The sequence below is a fragment of the Talpa occidentalis genome, unplaced genomic scaffold, assembly GCF_014898055.3.
Source record: "Talpa occidentalis isolate TD23 unplaced genomic scaffold, MPIMG_talOcc4v2.1, whole genome shotgun sequence".
NCBI lineage: Eukaryota > Metazoa > Chordata > Mammalia > Eulipotyphla > Talpidae > Talpa > Talpa occidentalis.
This window is the reverse complement of record NW_026555331.1, coordinates 148,872,896-148,897,083: the sequence shown is the minus strand read 5'-3', so window position 1 is coordinate 148,897,083 and position 24,188 is coordinate 148,872,896. Positions and strand designations below refer to the sequence as shown.

The window sequence follows — 24,188 nt, the reverse complement described above, 5'->3', positions numbered from 1 at the left end:
AAAGAAATAGTCCCTCAAACCAAGGCGATCCATCATTGAAGCAGGGCTGATAGATGCAAACAGCAAGTATTGGAAACTCACAAACAGCAACTCAGGAGCCCTTAAAATATTTTAGAAAATACTTCAACTATATATATTTTAAATAATCATTATAATTTCAGTGATATACAAAACAGATTTTGAGTATATGAAGTTAATATTGCTTCATCTGTGATAATGGACCTCTTGAGAACTTTTGAAAGTGACTGGGAGGTCAATAATTTTTAAAAAAATCTAAAATACTAATTTTTAATCACATTCATCCTGCCATTAGGATGAATGTGGCTTCCCTAAGTCTGCAGCTATGGGATATTTTAACAGATTGGTTGCAGATGAAAAGCAAAAACCTATTTCACAAAATACACAGTCATGGGCCTCCCTGGTGGTGCAGCGGTTGAATGCTGGGCTGCGAAGCTGCCCGCAGCCTCTGCAGTACCAGTTTGATCCCCAGCAGCTGGCGAGGGTCCCACATGGCGCAACAGACCTCTCCTGCCATGCCCGCTGCTCCCCTCAGCAGTGTTCTTTGTCAGTCTGCCTGTTCTGCTCCCCTCTCTGGCTCTGGTGAATTCTCTCGCCCTCCCGCGCTTCTGACTATACCCGGGGCTTGTATAAACAAATAAATAAATTTTTAAAAAACAAACAAACAAAAAAACAAAATACACAGTCATGATTTTTCACAAAAATACAAAATGGGACTAGCTTTCCATATTTTGGTCTTAGAGATGACAGCTATTTTAAATATCCTAATACATATATTATCAATATGGGATATTTATTTTAAATGGATCAGTAAATATTTTCAAGTGCCATTTTAATTTTCTCTTTCACCTTTTTTAGGTATTATTGACACATAACAATGTTTATATATTTGAGGTGCACAACATAATGATTTGATGCCTGTTTACACTGTGAAATGATGGCCACAGAGTGACACATCCAACATTTCACAGAGTTTCTTTTACCCTTTTTGATGCCAGAATGGTGACATTTTAAAAAATCCTATTACTTTTTACTGAGGCAACTTTGGATTATAACACTGCCATGACTTGGAGGTTCAGGCTGATACCTCTTCATGTTACTGCACCATGTGCACCATCAAAGCACCCACAATCCTCCATCATAATCCACTGCCTCCTCCCTTTTTGGATCCTCCACTATCTCCCTCGGGTAGCCTCAATTCTATAGTCAGATTCCAAAGATTTGCTTTGATTGATTTTTGTTACTCCCTTTATTTTTTCCTCCATATTCTACATCTGAGTGAAATTATCTAGCATTTACCTTCCTCTTCCGACTTATCTTACTCAGCATCGCCATCCCCCAGTCCCATCCCCTTGTCACAAGTGGCAAGTGTTCATCTTCTTTGATAGCTGAGTGGTACCCACTGCACATTCATACACATCTTCTTAAGAACTGCTCATTCAATGGGTTTTTTTTTTTTTCAGTTTTTTTGCATATCTTTTTTTTTTATTTTTATATTCCCCATACAATTGCAACACCCTCAATCTGACCCCAATCCCTCCCCTCCCGCCACCCACCCCCCAAAAAGTGTCTCTGGTTCATAGTTTTTTGTTGATTTTGATTTTCACTTTCTTATAGTTATTCATTTTCCTGGTCCCTTATTTAAGTTTTCTAGATTCCTGCTATGAGTGAGACCATCCGGTATTTTTCTTTTTCCTTCTGGCTTATTTCGCTGAGCATGATCCCTTCCAGCGCCATCCATGTTGCTGCAAATTGCATGGAATATTACTCAGCATTCAAAAAAGATAAACACATTCAATGGGTTTTTAGGCTGTTTCCATGACATGGTTATAAGAAGTAGTGCTATAATGAGCACGGGACGGCATATATTTCTTTGAATAACTGATTTTGTGTTCTTCGGTGATTTACTTAGGCATGGGATGGACAAAAAGATGAAAAGATAATTCTCCACAGAAGACATACAGGACAAACAGCTTCATTAAAAAAGTTCAACATCACTCAGCTCAGGGGAATACAATCAAAAGGACAATGATAAGCCAATTACACCTGTTTGAATGGCATATATTAAAAATCACAGAAACAACAAATGATGGCAGGACTGTTGAGAAAATAGAATCTTTGTACACTGTTGATAGCAAAGTAGATTGGTTCAACAGCTATGGAAGAGAGTATGTAGGTTTCCTGGCTGAAATTACTTTCATTTTCCTTGCCCTTGTTGTTGTGTCCCCAAAGACATCCTTGAAGCCAATGCCATGGAAAGTTTGTCTATGTGTGTTTCCTTATATATATTTTATGGCTTCAGGTCTTCCTACAAAGTCTTTAATCCATTTGAGTTTCCTGTATAGTATGAGGTAGAGGTCTATGTTCATTTGGGAATGAAACTGTCCAGTTTCCCCAACACTATTGAAGAGAATTTTCTTTCTCCATTGTATGCTCTTTCATCTTGAGTTTTGTTATACCAGAAAGACCATATGTGAACACTACCACCTGCATACAATTCCACCTTCCTTCATGATGTCCTCTGTTTCAGCACTACTCTGTTGAAGGTAGCCCTAACTTGGACATTCCTCAGACTATAAACAAGGGGGTTCAGCAATGGGTTACTATAAACAAGGGGGCTCAGCAATGGGTTACTATAAACAAGGGGGTTCAGCAATGGGTTAAAGAGGGCATAGGAGAGGGTCAGGACTTTCTTCTGCTCATCCCGGTGACCATCGTCTGGGACCAAGTAAATCATCATGGCAATGCCAAAGTTCAACCCAACCACACAGAGGTGCGAGGAGCAGGTGGAGAAGGCCTTTCTGCGGCCCTCCTTTGACTTGATAGTCAGGATGGCCTAGACGATGCACATGTAGGAGAACAGCATCAAGGAAAAGGGCCTACTAAGATAAATGCTCCGAAGAAAGGACAAAATTTTGTTGATCCAAGTGTCCTCACAGGCCACTTTGAGGAGAGCTAGGAGTTCACAGAAGATGAAATTGACTTACTGGGACCCACAGTAGGGCAGTCTCAGAAAGAGAATTACATCTCCTAAGGCAAGAGACAAACCACAAGCCCAGGAGGTGATGGCCAGCACCAAGGACAGTCTCCAGGTCATGATGACCATGTAGTGGAGAGGATGGCAGATGGCCACGTACCTGTCATAGGACATCACCACCAAAATCATGCACTCGGTACAGGCAAAACCCAAATACAAAAACAACTGTGCAGCACATGAAGCATAGGAGATTGTATTTTTGTGTTTCACTAGGCTTTCCAGAAATTTGGGCAAATTGCTGGAGGCATAGCATATGTCAAGGATGGCCAGCTGAGAGAGGAAGAAGAACATGGGGGTGTGCAGCCTGACATCCAGCCAGATGAGCCCCAAGATCATGCCATTTGCCAGCAGGTTGGAGACATACAGCAGGGAGAAGACACAGCAGAGAAGCACTTCCATGTCTGCACTGAGCAGGAATCCCACCAGGATGAGTTCTGGGACCCCTGACTGGTTGCCCCCCATCCTTAATGATATCTGGCCCAGGACTGAAATGTGAATGAAAAGCCAGAGCTGGAGTTTAAAGTGGAGCTATTTAGCTTGAAATGAGCTCGGAGGAAAAATACATGATTATCTCTACTTGACTGAGTATTTTCCTGGTGTTTCTTTGATTCTGATTTTTTTTTCCATTTTATTATGATGTGATAAGTATTTCAGTTAAAAAATTAAGAACTATAAACATTGCATTAATGCATTTCTCTGTATTATTATCCATGTTTCTTTTTTCACATCTTTCCCCATGGGTGTACCTGTGTTTGTATACACATACATCTTATATTTTTTGAACCATGTAACTGCTGAAATAATGTCAATTTATCCCTCTTTTGTTTTTTCAAAAATTCTATTCACTATTCTATTCTCTGTATGATTATCCAAATGTTAATATCAATACGATTCACTATGGTAAACATAATAGTTTGTTACCCTATGCTTGAAGTCATAATCTCATGTCACATTTTTTTTCTTTTCTAAACTCAGATAATTAGCCCTGAGCCATGATCATTTTGAATGGTGCACAGTCTGCTTTATAGACTATCTCCCATTTTATGTCTTCCATTGATTATCCCTGTTGTATCCAATAAAATAAATGTGATTTAAATTATTTAAATCACTTCATTTACACTAAGACAATATTACTTTGTCCACTGTTCTCAAAGTTAATATGGATTGTTGAACCAATGTTTTTTCTCCACAGATGTAAACTACAAAATCATTTATCCATACTATTTAGTATCAATTCTTTGTGGCCTCAGAGTTAGTTCTGTTTTCCAGGTGAATAACACCTACGGATTACACCAACTATCCCAGGCAAATGTCTTCGCTCATTCAGTTGTTACAACTAACAAACATTTTATACTGTCAACACCACAGCTCTGAAATACAAAATGTTGTAGCTGACTTTTACCCACAAGACCAATACAAGTTTTGCAGAGCTACACATTCCAAGATAACAGGAGGTCATTCCCTTAAAGAGATGATGACTATAGATTAATTCATAGGTCTTGATCTTCTTTTATGCTTATAAAAGTAATTTGCAAATAAATATTCTAGAAATTATTGTACAACCCTGTGAAATATCAGATTCAGTAAATGTAATTCCTCTGGCTTGAAAATGCATGAGGGTCCTTCAAAATACGAGTGTGGTCATACTGTGCAGTCACTGTTCTCACTGTGTGAGCCTGAAGGGGGTGCTCAGTGTACAGGACACTGAGGGCTCCTCCCTGGAGGTGTCCCTGTATGTCCACAGATACCAGAGAAAGGAAAGTGACAGCCTGCCTCTTCCTCTCTAAACACCATTGAAAGATGTTAATATATTTAACATCTTCATTTAACATTTTAACTTTTAAAAATATTTAATATTTCCCTTTACTATTAGGAAAGCTGACATATAAAAAGCTGTCATATATTTAATCATATGACCTGATGAGCCTGGAGATATTACACATCTGGACATCCTCACATTATCACTCATAACCATCTCCATCATCCACAGTTTCCTGTCACCAAGAGGGTCTTTTTCTCCACTCCCTAGATGAGGAGGCCTGTCAGGCATGAATTAAATGAATAAGAATTGACCAAAAAAAAAAAAACAAAAAAAAAACAGTAAAAGGACTTACAAGCTCATTATAAAGATCCACGTAATCCCCAGGGTAAAATAAAACATGAGCTGAGATTTGATACCAAAGATCCTTTCTTTCTTTGAACTTAGGTGACCCCTATAAGTGGTTATAAATTCCTGTGACTGGATGCTCTGCCTCTACACCAGTCACTGAAGTTCTAGGTGAGATAAGAGTGAATAATAAATTCTAAATATAAATAGAGATATATACACATATATACAGACAGATATGGTATATGTCACATTGGCATTTCGGTGTTCACAAGATTTCAAGTATCTCCTTTCATAACATGGCAGATAGATAGCAAACAGCACATCTGAACTTACAAGCTCCTAAAATTATTGCACTTTTATGAATTTAAGCTTCTCTATGCTCCATAAATATCCTCTATCCCTAGTTTCTATCTATTGTCCAAGGTGTGAATTATAATTTACTAGTAAAATAGTTCACAAATAGAATTTAATCACTAAATACCTCTTTCAAAAAATACTGAAATACAGTATGGATTTTCTTTGGGATATTGCTAAATATGTTTGAAGATATGGGCCACAGTGTATCTGAGGAAAAAAATGGTAACAAAATATGAGCTTACACCTGCTTTGAAGCAATGCTATGACAGGGTTTCAGGGACATTGCTTTGGTAATAAATTCCTTAGTTGGAAAGTAAATCAATAACCTATCAGGACCCTAGAAGGAACATTCAATGACTCTTTTCAATATTTTCAAAATATTAGCTTAAGGGAGGCATCAAATGAGAGAACAGCAGCCCATAGTAATCATGTCAGAAAAAAATGGAGAGACATTCCTAGGTTATATAAATATGATTGCATTTATATAAATGTGCATTAAGTTAGTAACAGTTTTTCTACAACTCTAGAATCTACATTATAAAGCAAAAGAGCATATTATTTACATTGTTTTAGATTAATGTCTGAACAAACTATAATCTTCTCCATTATATTACATTCATTTTACTGAAATGTTTTCAAAAATAATCATAATGGTAGATTAAAACTCATAAGTAATGCAGCACAGAAATAGTGAAGACAATGTCAAGACAGCCTAAATAAAACTTCCCCTTCCCAAAGAATCTGTACAATACTAGCAGTTCAGAAATGAAGGTCTGCTGGTCAGGGATGCCCCAGTGTGGGGCTCGAACTGGAGCAGGGAGCTCATCTCTCTCCAGCTCTAGCCAGTGATATTAGCACTCACTCCATCTTATGTTGTAGAACAATTTTGTAAATATAAGTAATTTCTGTGTCTAATAATTATTAAGATCTGGTGATAGCCTAAGGAAGTTCCAAAAAGAAATCACTATGTGACCATCTTATCTCTTACACTGTTTCTACAAGGAGACTTGCCTGTTACAGTTGACAGAATTTTCCTCCTGGTATGAGGTTTCTCTAGCAACGTCTGCTCTGGGGTAGGCATTATAAGGTTCTTGGATTCCTTTGGCCATTTCAGAGTCTTCTGCAGAGGAAATACTTGCATCTGAGGCTTCTCATCCTTCCAGAATCCTCCTCAAACAATACATTGGAATCATTGACTGACCAACCCTCAACCACACTGGGAGATGACGATGATGAGAAAACTGCCAAAATATCAGAAAAACTCCCCATCACCCACACACACACACACACACACACACCATCACTACACACCACAGGGACAGGACTTTCTAGAGTTGGGTTACGGGTGAAATCTGGGCATTTATTCCATTTATCTGTACACAGACCATCAGGGTAGATCAGTATGTTTCACCAGGAATGTGATTCCCTCTACAAAGGCATGTTGGTTTCTGCAACTCCCGAGATTGAAAATATCATCTCCTGTGCAAATATACCTATTTTACATTAAGAGATGGCACCTCTAAATCACAAACAGTGGAGTAAAAAAACATTACCTCAGTATAAAAAAATACAATATAACAAGATGTCAGCACTGGATACTCCTCAGGAATCTCCTTTCACCAAGAGAAGGCCCTTCAGAGGCAAAGGACATGTTCTATATCTCTGTGGCAGGGATTTGAGGAGAAATCTCAGTTGAGGAGCGTTTGCTACACTTGATGATGGTTTTTCAACAAATCATGGAGTTCTAAATCATACCTCAAGGAGTAGATTCATTTAGAATCAACTGAAAACTACAATTCCCAGAAGAAAATTTTTACCTGATTCTTTCTACATTTTTCTTCCTAAAGTGGGAGGAAAACATCCCTGTCTTCTCTCTCTCGGGTGAGTAAAAATTCTTCCTGCATTTCCCTTGAGGAATATTCTAGGCAAAAATCAAATTGCAAAAGTCAAATCACACAGAGTCTACACAGACTTTCAAATATCTCAAGGGTTATGAACCTTTGAGAGATGTCACAAATTGGAGTGGAGAAATCTTTAAAATGATTTGTTTTCAAATGCATGATGCTCTATGATAACCATGGATATTATGTGAGGTTGTGACTTGTAGAAGGTTAAGAAAGGTTCCCATGGAACCTGCTATGCAAACCTGATAAAGAAATAGTCCCTCAAACCAAAGTGCTCCTTAGTAGAGCTGATAGATGCAAATGAGCAAGGACTTCAATATCCACAAACAGCTACTCATGAGCCCTTAAAATGTTTTAGAAAATTCTTCACTGCTTGATACGGACTATATGTTTTAAATAATCATAATAACTTCAGTGATATACAGAATGGATTTTGAGTACTTGAAGTTAATATTGCTTCATCAGTGATAATGGACCTCTTGAGAACTTTCGAAAGTACCTGGAAGGTCAATAATTTTTTTAAAATCTAAAATACTAATTTTCTATCACATTCATCCTGCCATTAGATTGAGTGGGGATTCCCAAAGGCTACAGCTATGGGATATTTTAACACATTGGATGCAGATGTAAAAGCCAAAGTCTATTTTTCAAGATACATATTCATGATTTTTTAGAAAAATATAAACATGACTAGCTTTCATTTGTTGGTCTTCGAGATGACAGGTATTTTACACACCATATATTATCATATATTAAACATCATATATTATCACTATGAGATATTACTTTTAAATAGATCAGTAAATGTTTTCAAGTGCCATATTTTCTCTTTCACCTTTTTTAGGTATTATTGACACACAATGTTATTTGAGGTACACAACATAATGATTTGATACCTGTCTACAATGTGAAATGATGACTGCAGAGTGACACATCCAACATTTCACATAGTTTCTTTCCTTTTATAGTACCAGCATGTTGACATTTTAAAAAATCCAATTACTTTTTAATGAGGCAACTTTGGTTATAACACTGCCTATGACTTGGAGGTACAAGTTCATACCTTTCATGTCACTATACCATGTCCACCATGAAAACACCCACAATCCTTAATTGTAATCGACTGCCTCCCTCCTTTCTGGATCCTCCACTATCTCCCTCAGGTGGCCTCAATTCTAGACTCCTAGGGTATGTTTTGGATTTTTTTTGTTACACTCTCTACTTTTTCCTCCACATCTACATCTGAGTGAAATCATCTAGTATTTACTTTTCCTTCTGATTTATCTTATTTAGCATCACCCTCCCCAGTTCTAGCCTCTTGTCACAAGTAGTGAGTGGTCATCTTCTTTGATAGTTGAGTGGTACCAACTGCACATCCATACCACATCTTCTCGAAAACTGTTCATTCAATGGGTATTTATGTTGTTTCCACAAAATGGCTATAATACGCAGTGCTATAATAAGCAGGAGAGGGCACATATTCATTTGAGTCAGTGATCTTGTATTCTTCAGCGAGATACCAAGGCATGGGATAGGCTAAGATCTAAAGAAACAGTTCTCCACCAAAGACACATGTGTGATGAACAGCCACCTTAATAAATGCTCAACATCACTCATCACAAGGGAAATGTAATGAAAATTACAATGATAAGTTATCTTGCACGATGAGAATTGTGTACAATAAAAAAATAGAATCAGCAAATATTGGCAAGACTATGGAGAAAATGAAATAACTGTACACTGGTGATGGGAAAATAGATGGTCCCGGTCCACTGGAAAACAGTACAGGTGTTCTCAAGATATTAAAAATAGATCTACCATATGTTCCAGAATTACCAGTCCTAGGTGAAATTACTTTTATTTCCCTTGGTATTGGTATTGAATCCACAAAGACATCATTGAGGCCAATGACAGGAAATGTCATGGAATGTTTGTCTATATATGTTTTCTTCTACATATTTTATGGCTTTAGGACTTCCTTCAAAGTCTTCAATCAATTTTGAGTTTTCTGTATGAGATAGTGGTCGTGGGTCATTTTGTTGGAAAATAAACTTGCCAGTCTCCCCAACACAATTTGGTGAAGAGATTTCTTTTCTCCATTGTCACCTCTTTGATCTTGAGTCTCATTATACTAGCAAGACCATATGTGAGCACTACGAACTGCATAAAATTCCAGCCTCCATCATGATGCCCTCTGCTTCTGCAATACTCTGTTGAAGGCAGCCTTCACTTGGGCATTCCTCAGACTGTAAATCAGGGGGTTCAACAATGGGTTGAAGAGGTCATAAAATAGGGAAAGGATTTTCTTCTGCTCATCCCGGTGACCATCATCGGGGACCAAGTAAACCATCATGGCAATGCCAAAGTAGAACCCAACCACACAGAGGTGGGAGGAGCAGGTGGAGAAGGCCTTTCTGCGGCCCTCCTTTGACTTCATCTTTAGGATGGCCAAGACGATGCGGATATAGGAGACCATCATCAAGGAAAGGGGGCCCAATATGATAAATGCACCAGTAGCAAGGACAAAAAGTTTGTTGATCCAAGTGTTCCCACAGGCCACTTTGAGGACAGCTACTATTTCACAGAAGATGAAATTCACCTCCTGGGACCTACAGTAGGGCAGTCTCAGAAAAAGAATTAGATCTCCTAAGGCAAGAGACAAACCACAAGCCCAGGAGGTGATAGCCAGCACTGTGCACAGTCTCCAGCTCATGATGACTGTGTAGTGGAGAGGATGGCAGATGGCCACGTACCTGTCGTAGGACATCACCACCAAAATCATGCACTCAGTACAGGCAAAACCCAAATACAAAAACAACTGTGCAGCACATGAAGCATAGGAGATTGTATTTTTGTGTTTCACTAGGCTTTCCAGAAATTTGGGCAAATTGCTGGAGGCATAGCATATGTCAAGGATGGCCAGATGAGAGAGGAAGAAGAACATGGGGGTGTGCAGCCTGACATCCAGCCAGATGAGCCCCAAGATCATGCCATTTGCCAGCAGGTTGGAGACATACAGCAGGGAGAAGACACAGCAGAGAAGCACTTCCATGTCTGCACTGAGCGGGAATCCCACCAGGATGAATTCTGGGACCCATGACTGGTTGTCCCCCATCCTTAATGGTAGTTGGTCCAGGACTGTACGTGAATGAGAAGCCAGAGCTGGAGGTCAAGGTAGAGTTATTTATCTTGAATTGAGCTTGGAGAAATCATTCCATTTTATTATGGTGTGATTAGTATTTTAGATAAAATTGCACTAACACATTTCACCATATTATTTAGTCATGTTTCTTTTTTCATACCTTTTCCCATGAGTGTATTTGTGTTGTATCACATATATCTTATATTTGATTGAACCATGTAATTGCCGAAATAATGCCAAATATCCTTCTTTGTTTTTCAAGAATAATTCAATTCACTATTCTATTCTCGGTACGATTACCCAAATTGTAATATAAACATGATTGATGTCAGTTTGCTACAAGTTATAACCTCATGTCACATTTTATTTCTTTTCTAATCTCAGATAATTAGCCCTGACCCAAGACCATTTTGAATGGTGCACAGTCTTTGTTTTATACAATATCTCCCCTTTTATATCTTCTATTGATAATCCACGTTGTAGCCAATAAAATAAACACGATTTTAACTCACTTCATTTACACTAAGACAATATTACTTTGTCCTATTTTTTTCAAGGTTAATATGGATTAGTCAACCAATGTTTTTTCTCTACACATCTACATTACAAAGTCATTTATCCACACTATTTCGTGTCAATACTTTCCTGCTTCTATTTCAAAAATTTGTTCACTGCCAACTTTCTACTTACCCAATTCAGCATGAAATCAGTTACCTCATTAAAAGGTCTAATTCGTTTTAATGGTAAATCATATTTTCAAAGCAATTATACTTAACAAGAAGTTTCATCATGTATATTTTTATCAAGATTATTATCATTGTTCAAACATCATCATTCATTTAGAGAGAATATATAATTTGGTGTACAGATTGTTAAAGAGATAATAGATTCTTAAGATTCTTTAATACTCATGCAGCATTACTCCACCTTTTGGAGCGACAAATTTAATTTCCTAAATTAACATTGACCAAAATTAACATTTGGAAACTAATGTTATCAAATTTACATTAGTATCACCCTATGTCTTTGATATTGTACAGCAAATAAAATGTAAATTTATTATCCCAGATTCTTATGAATTATCTCTTTAAATATGTTATTGTTCTCTTTATATTTATATAGAAAAGATTCTTTCACATTTTAAATTCAAAACAATCATAATGGTAGATTAAAACTCACAAGCAATGCAGCACAGAAATTGTGAAGACAATGTCAAGATAGATGAAATAAAACTTCCCCTTCCCAACAAAATCCTTACAATAATAGCAGATGGAAGAACTTCAGAAATGAAGGTCTGCAGGTCAGTGAGTGCCTTCTCCCCTGAGCACCCAGAACCGGAGCAGGGAGCCTCGCTCTCTCCGGCTCTAGTCAATGGCATCGGCCCTGACTCCATCTTACGTTGTAGGGCAATTTCGTAAATATCAGCAGTTTATGTGTCTAATAACTATTAATATCTGGTGATAGCCTAGGAGAGTTGCAAAAAGAAATAACTATGTGACCATCTTACCTCTTACACTGTTTCTACAAGGAGATCTCCCTGTTATAGTGAGCAGAATTTTCAGTTCTAGTATGAGGTTTCTCTCAGAATGTCTGATCTGGGGTAGGCATTGTAAGGTTCTTGGATTCCTTTGGCCATTTCAGAGCCTTCTCCAGAGGAAATGCTTGCATATGAGGCTTCTCATCATTCCAGGTTCCTTTGCCAACAATACATTGGAATCATTTGAATGACCAACCCTCACCACACTGGAAGATGATGAGAAAACTGCCAAAATATCAGAAACACTCCCCCACACCACCACCACCACACACACACACACACACACACACACCCACCACCACCACCACCACACCCACACTTCAGGGCACAGAAATTTCCAGAGCTGGATTAGGGGTGAAATCTGGGCATTTATTCCCTTTATCTGTACACAGTCTTGTCAGGCGAGAGCAGTGTATTTCACCAGGAATGTGATATCCTCTACAAATTCATGTTGGTTTCTGCAGCCTCCCTGCTCTACTTCAACACCCTAGATTAAAAATCATCTGCAATTTATCTATTTTACATTAGGAGATGGCACCTCTAAATCACAAACAGTGGAGTAAAACAGCATTACCGCAATTTAAAAAAATACAATAAACCAAGATCTCAGCACTGGATACTCCTCAGGAATCCCCTTTCACCAAGAGAAGAAACTTCAGAGGCAAAGGACATGTTCTAAAACACTGTGGCAGGGATCTGGGGAGAAATCTCAGTTGAGGAGCATTTGCTACAATTGATGATGTTTTTTGTACATATCACGGAGTTCTAAATTATACCGCTAGGAGTAAAGATTTATTTAGAATCAACAAAAAAACTACAATTCCCGGAAGAAAAATTTGACATGATTCTTTCTACCTTCTTCTCCCTAAAGTGGGAGAAAAACATCCCTGTCTCCTCTCTGTGGAAGAGAGGAAAGATGTGCTGGGCTTTTCCCTGGGGAATATTCTAGGTAAAAGTCAAATCACATATTGACATCACACTGTGTCCACACAGACTTTCATGGTCTCAAGGGTTATGCACCCTAGAGAGATGTCACAAATTGGAGTATACAAATCTTTAAAATTATAGCTGTTCTAAATTCATGCTGCTTTATGGACCCCATAGATATTATGAGGCTGTGATTTGTAGAAGGTTAGAGAAGTTTCCCATGGAAGCTGCTATGGCAAACCTGATAAAGACACAAATAGCAAGGACTGCAATATCCAAACAGCTACCACGAACACTTAAAATGTTTAGAAAATACTTCAGTTGCTTGATTAGGACTATCTATATTAAATAATCATAATTTCAATAATATACAGAATGGATTTTGAGTATATGAACTTAATATTGTTTCATCTGTGATAATGGATGTCTTGAGAACTTTTGAAAGTAACTGACAGGTCCATAATTTTCTCTAAATCTAAAATACTGATTTTTAATCACATTTATCCAGGCATTAGGGGAGTGGGGATTCCCTAAGTCTACAGTTATGGGATATTTTAACAGATTGGATGCAGATGTAATAGCAAAGACCATTTTCCAAGATATAGATTCCTGATTTTTTACAAAAATATAAAACAGGACTAACTTTTCACATTTTTGTCTAGAGACTACAGCTATTTTAAATACTCAAACACATATATTATCCACATGAGCTACTTCTTTCAAATGGATCAGTAAATATTTCATGTGCCATTTTAATTTTCTCTCAGCTTCATTTACGTATTATTGACACATAATAATGTTTATATATTTGAGGTGCACAAATGTAATGACTTGATGCCTGTTTACACTGTGAAATGACGCCTGCAGAGTGACACATGTAGCATTTCATACTTTCTTTCCCTTTGATATTTAAAAAAAAATCTATTACTTTTACTGAGGCAACTTTGGTTGATAACACTGCCATGACTTGGAGGTTCAGGTTCATACCTCTTCATGTTACTGTACCATGTGCACCATCCAAGCACCCAAAGTCCTCCATCAAAATCCACTGCATTTGCATCCTCCACTATCTGCCTCTGGTGGCCTCAATTCTATGCTCAGATTCCTAGTGTCTGTTTTGGTTTATTTTTGTTACCCCCTATATTTTTCCCTTCATATTCTACACTGAATGAAATCATCTAGTATTTTCCTTTCCCTACTGACTTATCTTACTCAGCATAGCCCCAGTTGCAACCTCTTGTCACAAGTGGCAAGTGGTCATCTGCTTTGATCATCTCCTGCACATCCATACACATCTTCTTAAAAACTGCTCAGTCAGTGGACATTTAAGTTCTTTCCATAGCACAGCTAGAATAAGGAGGGCTATACTGAGCAAAGGAGGGCATATATTCCTTTGAATCACTGATTTTTGTCCTTCATTGAGGTACGTAGGCATGGGATGGGCAAGAAGCTAGACAGAAATTTCTCCAGGAAGACCTATAGGTGACAAACAGCTGCATTTAAAAATGTTCAACATCACTAATCACAAGGGAAATACCATCAAAAGGACAATGATAAGCCACCTTATACTGCGAGAATGGTCTATATTAAAAAAATCTGAAACAATAAATGTTGGCAAGACTATGGAGAAAATGAAATCTTTGTACATTGTTGTTGGGAAAATAGATGGTCCAGGTTCAATGGAAAACAGCACAGAGGTTCTCAAAATAAATAAAAATAGATCTACCATATGTTCTGGTAATTCCAGTCCTTGGTGAAATTACTTTGATTTTCCTTGGTATTGGTGCTGAGTCCCCAAAGACATCATGTAGCCAATTCCATGGAATGGTTTGTCTATGTATGTTTTATGGCTTTGTCTCTGTATATTTTATGGCTTCAGGACTTCCTCCAAAGTCTTCAATCAATTTTGAGTTTGTTTTATGAGATATTGGCCGTGTTTCATTTTGTTGGAAATGAACTGTCCAGTTTCCACAACACCATTTTGTGAAGAGAATTTCTTTCTCCAATGTATGCTCTTTGACTTGAGTCTCATTATGCCAGCAAGTCATAGGTGAGGAACACCAACTGCATAAAATTCCACCCTCCATCATGATGCCCTCTGCTTCTTCAATACTCTGTTGAAGGCAGCCTTCACTTGGGCATTCCTCAGACTGTAGATCAGGGGGTTCAACAATGGGTTGAAGAGGTCATAAAATAGGGAAAGGATTTTCTTCTGCTCATCCCTGTGACCATTGTCTGGGACCAAGTAAATCATCATGGCAATGCCAAAGTAGAACCCAACCACACAGAGGTGGGAGGAGCAGGTAGAGAAGGCCTTTCTGCGACCCTCCTTAGACTTGATCTTTAGGATGGCCAAGACGATGTGCATGTAGGAGAACAGCATCAAGGAAAGGGGCCCCAATATGATAAATGCACCACTAGCAAGGACAAAAAGTTTGTTGATCCAAGTGTCCCCACAGGCCACTTTGAGGACAGCTACTATTTCACAGAAGATGAAATTCACCTCCTGGAGACCACAGTAGGGCAATCTCAGAAAGAGAATGAGATCTCCTAAGGCAAGAGACAAACCACAAGCCCAGGAGGTGATGGCCAGCACCATGCACAGTCTCCAGCTCATGATGACCGAGTAGTGGAGAGGATGGCAGATGGCCACGTACCTGTCATAGGACATCACCACCAAAATCATGCACTCTGTTGCAGCAAAAGTCAAATACGAAAACAACTGTGCAGCACATGAAGCATAGGAGATCGTGTTTTTGTGTTTCACTAGGTTTTCCATTAATTTGGGCAAATTGCTGGAGGCAAAGGACATGTCGATGACAGCCAGATGAGAGAGGAAGAAGTACATGGGGGTGTGCAGTCTGACATCCAGCCAGATGAGCCCCAAGATCATGCCATTTGCCAGCAGGTTGGAGACATATAGCAGGGAGAAGACACAGCAGAGGAGCACTTCCATGTCTGCACTGAGCGGGAATCCCACCAGGATGAGTTCTGGGACCCCTGACTGGTTCTCCCCCATCCTTAATGATGGTTGGTCCCGGACTGAAACGTGATAGAAAAGTCAGAGCTGGAGGTAAAGGTAGAGTTTTTTATCTTGAAATGAGCCTGGAGAAAGCATACATGATTATCTATACTTTATTATTTCCCAGTGTTTCTTTGATTTTGGGTGGTTTTTTTTCCATTTTATTATGATGTGATTGGTCTTTCAGATAAAAATCAAGAACTATAAATAATGGCAGTAATGCAAGTGCTTAAATAATGCCATTTTATCCCTCTTTCATTTTTCAAGATCAATTCTATTCATTCCTCTATTCTCAGTACAATTACCCAAATTGTAATAAAAACATGATTCATATCAGTTTGTTACCTTTGCTCAAGTTATATGTTATGTTCCATTTAATTTCTTCTCTAATCTCAGATTATTAGCCCTGAACCATGATAATTTTGAATAGTGCACATTCTTGACTTTATACAATATCTTCCATTTTATGTCATTAACCCTAAGAGAGTATTACTTTGTCCACTGTTTTCAAAATTAATATGGATTAGCTGACCCATGTGGGTCTCCACAGATCTATATTACAAAGTCATTTATCCACACCATTTAGTACCAATATTTTCCTGCTTCTACTTTAAAAATGTGTTCACTGCCAACTTTATACTCACCCAATTCAGCATGAAATCAGTTAACCCATCAAAAGGTCTAATTCTTTCTAATGGTGAATCTTATTTTCTTTTTTTTTTTAAGAGGCATGTATATTATTTATTTATTTATTTGTTTGTACATGCACTGGGTACAGTCAGGAGCGCGGGAGGGTGAGAGAATTCACCAGAGCCAGAGCAGGGAGCAGAGCAGGCAGAAGGACCGAAGCACACTGCTGAGGGGAGCAGTGGGCGGCAGGAGAGGTCTGCGCGCCATGTGGGACCCTCCTGCGGTGGCCGGGGAGCAGCCGGGGATCGAACCGGTGCCGCAGAGGCTGCGGGCAGCTTCGCAACCCAGCGCTCAACCGCTGTGCCACCAGGGAGACCCTGGTGAATCTTATTTTCAAAGCCATTATCACACTTAATAGGAAGTTTAATCATGTATATTTTTATCAAGATTGTTATTATTCAAATATCATCATTTAATAGGGAGAATATATAATTTGCCGTGCAGATTGTTAAAGGGATAGTCCATTCTTAAGATTCATTAATCCTAATACAGCATTACTCCTTCTTTTGGAGAGTCAAATCTAATTTCCTTAACATTAACCAAAATTAACATTTGGAAACTAATGTTATCAAATTTACATTAGTATCAGCCTAGTCTTTGATATTATACAGTAGTTTGTTTTAAAGCAAATGTACATTTATTATCCCAGATTCTTAAGAATTTTCTTCTTTAATATGTTATTGTTCTCTTTATATATGAGATTATTTTATACTTTAAATTTACAAATTTCATTTCACTAATTTTATTTGTTGTGTGGCTAAAGTGGTACATACCTAATATGAGATTTTGAAGTTTTCAAAAATATCTGGGAAAACATGAAATTCAACAAAATCCTATAGAGATGATATTATACTATATACTATTTGTAATGATTTCCCTATGGCTGATACTGACAACTGTCAATAAATGTACATACAGTGTTCATTCTATGTTATATTTTCATACATATTAGTAAAATTGCATAAATAGTATCATTTTATTAATTACAATTAGAATCATATGCACATTTTTCATATCAACTGAATTTCCCTGACACGCGTTTCAATGGATGCATACCATTAATGTGCATACTAACTTTTTGTTGAGTTAGTACATTATCTTCCACCTAGGTTTTATGCCTTGTAATGAGAAAGTGGTTAAATATAATACACTTATTCTGTGTAACTTTTATTATTAAAGTAAATTCCCAGACGGTATATCTGTCAATTTTTTTTTAAAGAGAATTTTATTTTATTTATTTATTTTTAAAGATTTATTTATTTATTTATACACGCACTGGGTACAGTCAGAAGCGCGGGAGGGTGAGAGAATTCACCAGAGCCAGAGCGGGGAGCAGAGCAGGCAGAAGGAACGAAGTACACTGCTGAAGGGAGCAGCGGGCGGCAGGAGAGGTCTGCGCGCCATGTGGGACCCTCCTCCGGTGGCCGGGGAGCAGCCGGGGATCGAACTGGTGCTGCAGAAGCTGTGGGCAGCTTCGCAACCCAGCGCTCAACCGCTGCGCCACCAGGGAGACCCATATCTGTCACTTCTACATATTATTGTCTTTCTATAGCTCCCCTTTCTCCGTCACCACCTCCATTACCATCATCATTCTCAACCACATCATCTTTTCTCACTTGATAAAAGCAAACAAGCAAAATCCCAGACATTTTGCAACTGTAATGCATCACCTAAGGGGGAGAGTCCCCGATTTACCAATCAAGGCTGTATAATAACCTCCAGCTCACCTTGCTATGGAGTTTCCCATTTTAGTTCTCAGTTCTATTACTCTGACTTCCGTTTTTTAACACTATTTAGTCAAAGATGGTTAAAAATGTACCACTTTCAGTTCCTTGTTGCCACTGCTTCATATTAAATACAAAGAAAGATCAACAATACTTAATGGAAAGTGACTTCACAAAGCTTGAGTATAAACTGACAATAATGTATTTGTCATTTACACATTAAATTCCAGTGTGCTTACAAGCTTGAGTTAGCTACCCTCTGGATTCAAGGAGCTGAGTACAAATTTATGGAGTGATTGCCTATACTTTTTACTGCCTATTTCCACATGATTCCTGTAGAATTGGCAATTCCTACCCCACTGTTCATGATTTCCTCAGACACACTTTCACGTGTGAATGAAGACCAAATGATACAAATACTCACTTTGCATCAAATGTATTATTTTTTCCACAATTCCAATTTGTGGTCCCAGAGTTAGCTCTGTTTCCCAGGGGAATATCACCTAGGATGAGGTAAGGACAACACCAAACATTCACAGGGGAGGTCTTTGCATATAGAGTGTTACAACTAAGGATCATTATATATTTTCAACACCACAGCTCTGAAATACAATGTTTTATCTAACAAGACTTTTACCCACAAGACCAATACAAGATTTACAGAGCTACAAATGCGAATATAATAGGATCTCAGTCCCTTAAGGGGATGATGAATTAGAATAATTCATAGGTCTTGAGATTCTTTTATACTTATAAAAGTAATTTGCAAATCAATATTCTGGAAATTATTGTAAACCCTGTGAAAATATCAGAGTCAGTAAATGTAATTCATCTGGCTTGAAAATTCATAAGGGGCCTTCAAAATACAAGTGTGATCACACTGTGCAGCCACTGGTCTAACTGTGTGAGCCTGAAGAGGGGTTAGTGGGCAGGACACTGAGGGCACCACCCTGGGGTGTCCCTGTATGTCCACAGACACGACAGACAGGAAGGTGACAGCCTGCTTCTTCTTTTATTATCAGCATTAAAAGACTTTAATATATTTTATATTTTCATTTAACATTTAAACTTTTAATGATATTTAATGTTTCCCTTTCATATTTCGAAAACTGACATAGAAAAAGCTGCCGTATATTTAATCGTATATTAAACACCACAAAAATAGAGAAAATTCAGGTCTGTATGTCATTTATTCTGTTGATATTTTCAGAGAAAATCCTGATTTTAATAAATCCTGATAAGCCTGGGGGTAATATGCACCAGGACATCCTCACATAATCTCTCATAACCATCTCTATCCTCTCCCAGCTTCCTCTCACCAAGAGAGCCATTTTCTACTCTCCCTAGCAGAGATAAACATGAGGAGGCCGTCAGGCATGAATTAAATGAATAAGAACTGACAACATAAACAGTGAAGGGACCGCAAGCTCACTATAAAAATCCTATGTAATCCCCAGGGTAAAATAAAACATGAGGAGTGTTTGACATGAAAGACATATTCTTTGAGCTAAGATGACTCCTTCGAGTTGTTATACAGGTACAGTGATGGATGCTATGTCTCTACGGCAGTCACTGAAATTCTAGGTGAACGAAGGCACTCAAGGAGTGTGTGATAATGCATGAATAAATAATTCTAAATATAAATAGAGATATACACACATATATACAGACAGATATGGATAGACGACACATTGGCATTTCACAGTGTCCACAAGATTTCAATATCTCCTGTCACAACCTGGCAGAGATAGCAACATAGCACACCTGAACTTACAGGCTCCTAAAATTACTGCACTTTTATGAATTTAAGCTTCTAGACAGGCTCACACTTCATAAATATCTTCGATCACTAGTTTCTATCTATTGTCTAAGGTGTGAATTTTAATTTAGTAGTAAAATAGTTCATAATTAGAATTTAATCACTGAATACCTCTTTCTTTCAGAAAATCTGACTAATACAGTAATTTAAATATGGTATTTATTTGGGATATTGCTAAATATGTTTGAAGATATTGGCCATGTTGTATCTGAGGAGAAATTGGCAACAAAAATTGAACAAACGTCTTACGCCTGCTTTGAAGTGATGCTGAAAATTGGAGTTTCAGCGGCATTGCTTTGGTGATAAATTTGTTAGTTGGAAAGTAAACAATAACCTATCAGGATCCTTGAAAGTAAATGCAATACATTTTTCAATATTGTCAAAATAGTAGCTTAAGGGAGGCATGAACTGAGAGTACAGCAGCCCATAGCAATCATGTCAGAAAAAAATGGAGAGCCATTCCTCGGTTATATAAATATGATTGCATTTATATAAATGTGCATTAAGTTAATAATGAAGTTTTTCTACAACTCTAGAATCTACATTACAAAGCAAAAGGAAATATTTACATATTTTTAGATTAACATCTACACAAACTATAATCTTTCCCATTACTATTATATTCATTTTACCTAAATGTTTCAAAAACAATCATAATGGTAGATTAACACTCATAAGTAATGCGGCACAGAAATTGTGAAGACAATGTCAAGATAGCCTAAATCAAGCTTCCCCTTCCCAACAGAATCCTTACAATAATAATGTTCAGAAGAACTCAGCATTATTAAGAACTGGTGGTAGCCTACAAAGTTCCAAAAAGAAATAATATGTGACCATCTTACCTCTCACACTGTTTCTACAAGGAGACCTCCCTGTTAGACTTGACAGAATTTTCGTCCTAGTATGAGGTTTCTCTAGCAACATCTGATCTGGGGTAGGCACTGTAAGGTTCTTGGATTCCTTTGGCCATTTCAGAGCCTTCTCCAGAGGAAATGCTTGCACATGAGGCTTCTCATCCTTCTGGGTTCCTTTGCCAACAATACGCTGGAATCATTGGAATGACCAACCCTCACCACACTGGGAGATGATGATGAGAAAACTGCTGAAATATCGGAAACACTACCCCCTCCACCACCACCATGACCACACCCCCCCCCCCCCACACACACACTTCAGGGGACAGAAGTTTCCAGAGCTGGGTTAGGATGAAATCTGGGCATTTATTCCATTCATCTATACATGCAGTTGAGTCAGTGTGTTTCACCAGGATGGAGATTTCCATCAAAAAGGCATGTTCGTTTCTGCAGTCACTCTGGTCTACTTCAATTTCAACTCCCTAAATTAAAAATTATCTCATGTGCAAATATATCCATTTTACATTAGGAGATGGCACCTCTAAATCACATACAATGGAGTAAAACAGCATTACCTCAATAAAAAAAAGTACAATCAAACAAGATATCAGCACTGGATACTCCTCAGGAATCTCCTTTTACCAAGAGAAGACCCTTCAGAGGCAAAGGACATGTTCTATGACCCTGTGACAAGGGATCTGAGGAGATATCTCAGTTGAAGAGCATTTGCTACAATTGATGATGTTTTTTCTACATATCACGGAATTCTAAATTATACCACTAGGAGTAAAGATTTATTAGAATCAACAAAAATACACAATTCCCCAAAGGAAAATTTGACATGATTCTTTCTACCTTCTACTCCCTAAACTGGGAGAATTCATCCCTGTCTCCTCTCTGTGGAAGAGAGGAAAGATGCTCTGGGCTTTTCCCTGGGGAATATTCTAGACAAAAGTCAAATCACATATTGACATCACACTGTGTCCACACAGACTTTCATGGTCTCAAGGGTTATGCACCCTAGAGAGATGTCACAAATTGGAGTATACAAATCTTTAAAATTATTTCTGTTCTAAATTCATGCTGCTTTATGAATCCCATAGATATATTGAGGCTCTGACTGCTAAAACACTAGAGGAAATTTCCATGGAAGCTGCTATGGCAAACCTGATAAAGAATGAGTCCCTCAGCCAAGGTGATCCATCATGGAAGCAGGGCTGATAGACACAAATAGCAAGGACCGAATTATCCATAAATAGCTACTTATAAACATTCAAAATGTATAAAAGTCTTCATTGCTTGATATGGACTATATGTTCTTAAATAATCATAATTTCAGTGATATCCAGAATGGATTTTGAGTATATGCACTTAATATTGCTTCCCCTGTGTTAATGGACCTCTTGATAAATTTGAAAGTGACTGGGAGGTCAATAACTTTCTTTAAATCTAAAATACTAATTTTTAATCACATTTATCCTGCCTTTAGGATGAGTGGGGATTCCCTAAGTCTGCAGCTATGGGATATTTTAACAGATTGGTTGCAGATGTAAAAGCAAAAACCTATTTTTCAAGATACACATTCATGATTTTAAAAGAGGACTAATTTTTCACTTTTTTTTTCCTTAGAGATGACAGCTAATTTAAATACCCTAATACATATATTATCAAGATGGGATATTTGTTTTCAATGGATCAGTAAGTGTTTTCAGGTGCCATTTTAATTTTCTCTCAGCTTTACTTAGGTTATTGATACTTAATATGTTTACATACTTGAGGTGCACAATGTAATGACTTGATGCCTGTTTACACTGTGAAACGATGGCCGCAGAGTGACACATCCAGCATTTCACATACTTTATTTCCCTCTTTACTGCCAGCATGCTGACATTTTAAAAAATCCTATTACTTTTTGTCGAGGCAACTTTGGTTGATGACACTGCCATGACTTGGAGGTTCAAGTTCATACCTCTTCATGTGCACGATCAAAGCACCCACAATCCTCCATCATAATCCCACTGCCTCCCCCCTTTTTGCATCCTCCACTATCTCCCTCTGGTGGCCTCAATTCTACGCTCAGATTCCTAGGGTCTGTTTTGACTTATTTTTGTTACTCCCTCTAATTTTTCTTTCATATTCTACATCTGAATGAAATCATCTAGTATTTTCCTTTCCCTTCTGACTTATCTTACTCAGCATCACCCCAATTCCATCCTCTTGTCACAAGTGACAAGTGGTCATCTCCTTTGATAGCTGAAAATGATAGTGAAAGATGCACGGTCAGTGGGAATTTAGGTTGTTCCATAGCATGGCTAGAATAAAGAGGGCTATAATGAGCAGGGGCAGCATATATTTCTTTGAATCACTGATTTTGTGTCCTTCAGTGAGGTACCTAGCCATGGGATGGGCAAAGAGCAAGACAGACAATTTTCCAGGAAGATCTATGGGTGACAAACAGCCATCTTAAAGCTCAACATCACTCATCACAAGGGAAATACAATCAAAAGGACAATGATAAGCCCCCTTACACTGTGAGAATGGCCTATATTAAAAAAAATCTGAAACAATAAATGTTGGCAAGACTATGGAGAAAATGGAATCTTTGTACACTGTTGTTAGGAAAATAGATGGTCCAGGTCCAAAACCTCTGTACCAGAAAACAGTACAGAGGTTCCCAAAATAAATAAAAATAGATCTACCATATGTTCTGGTAATTCCAGTCTTAGTGAAATTAATTTTATTTTCTTGGTATTGGTACTGAGTCCCCAAAGACATTCTTGAAGCCAATGTCATGGAATGTTTATCTGTGAATGTTTTCTTCTATGTATTTTATGGCTTCAGGACTTCTTTCAAAGTCTTCAATCAATTTTGAATTTTTGTTTGAGATAGTGGTCATGGTTCATTTTGTTGGAAATGAAACTGTTCCAGTCCCCAACACCATTGGAGACGAGAATTTCTTTCTCCATTGTATGCTCTTTGATCTTAAGTTTCATTATAGCAGCAAATCATATGTGGACACCACCAACTGCATAAAATTCCACCCTTCT

At 37.9% G+C, this 24,188-nt stretch overlaps 2 protein-coding genes and 1 pseudogene across 2 annotated transcripts; all 3 read right to left on the bottom strand.

Annotated features, from left to right (window-relative positions):
• Positions 1-2,527: 2,527 nt before the first annotated feature.
• LOC119251337 (olfactory receptor 2A5-like) lies at positions 2,528-3,517 on the bottom strand (annotated as a pseudogene).
• A 6,091-nt stretch (positions 3,518-9,608) lies between these two features.
• LOC119255752 (olfactory receptor 2A5-like) lies at positions 9,609-10,541 on the bottom strand. The gene has a single exon (XM_037523268.1). It carries the CDS (start codon positions 10,539-10,541, stop codon positions 9,609-9,611), a length of 933 nt encoding a protein of 310 aa, XP_037379165.1.
• A 4,577-nt stretch (positions 10,542-15,118) lies between these two features.
• On the bottom strand, positions 15,119-16,051 carry LOC119255693 (olfactory receptor 2A2-like). Its single transcript, XM_037523142.1, has one exon. It carries the CDS (start codon positions 16,049-16,051, stop codon positions 15,119-15,121), a length of 933 nt encoding a protein of 310 aa, XP_037379039.1.
• Positions 16,052-24,188: the final 8,137 nt, after the last annotated feature.

Coding starts and splice junctions, on each gene's coding strand:
- LOC119255693 (XM_037523142.1), bottom strand. CDS start 16,051: ATGGGGGAGAACCAGTCAGGGGTCCCAGAACTCATCCTGGTGGGATTC.
- LOC119255752 (XM_037523268.1), bottom strand. CDS start 10,541: ATGGGGGACAACCAGTCATGGGTCCCAGAATTCATCCTGGTGGGATTC.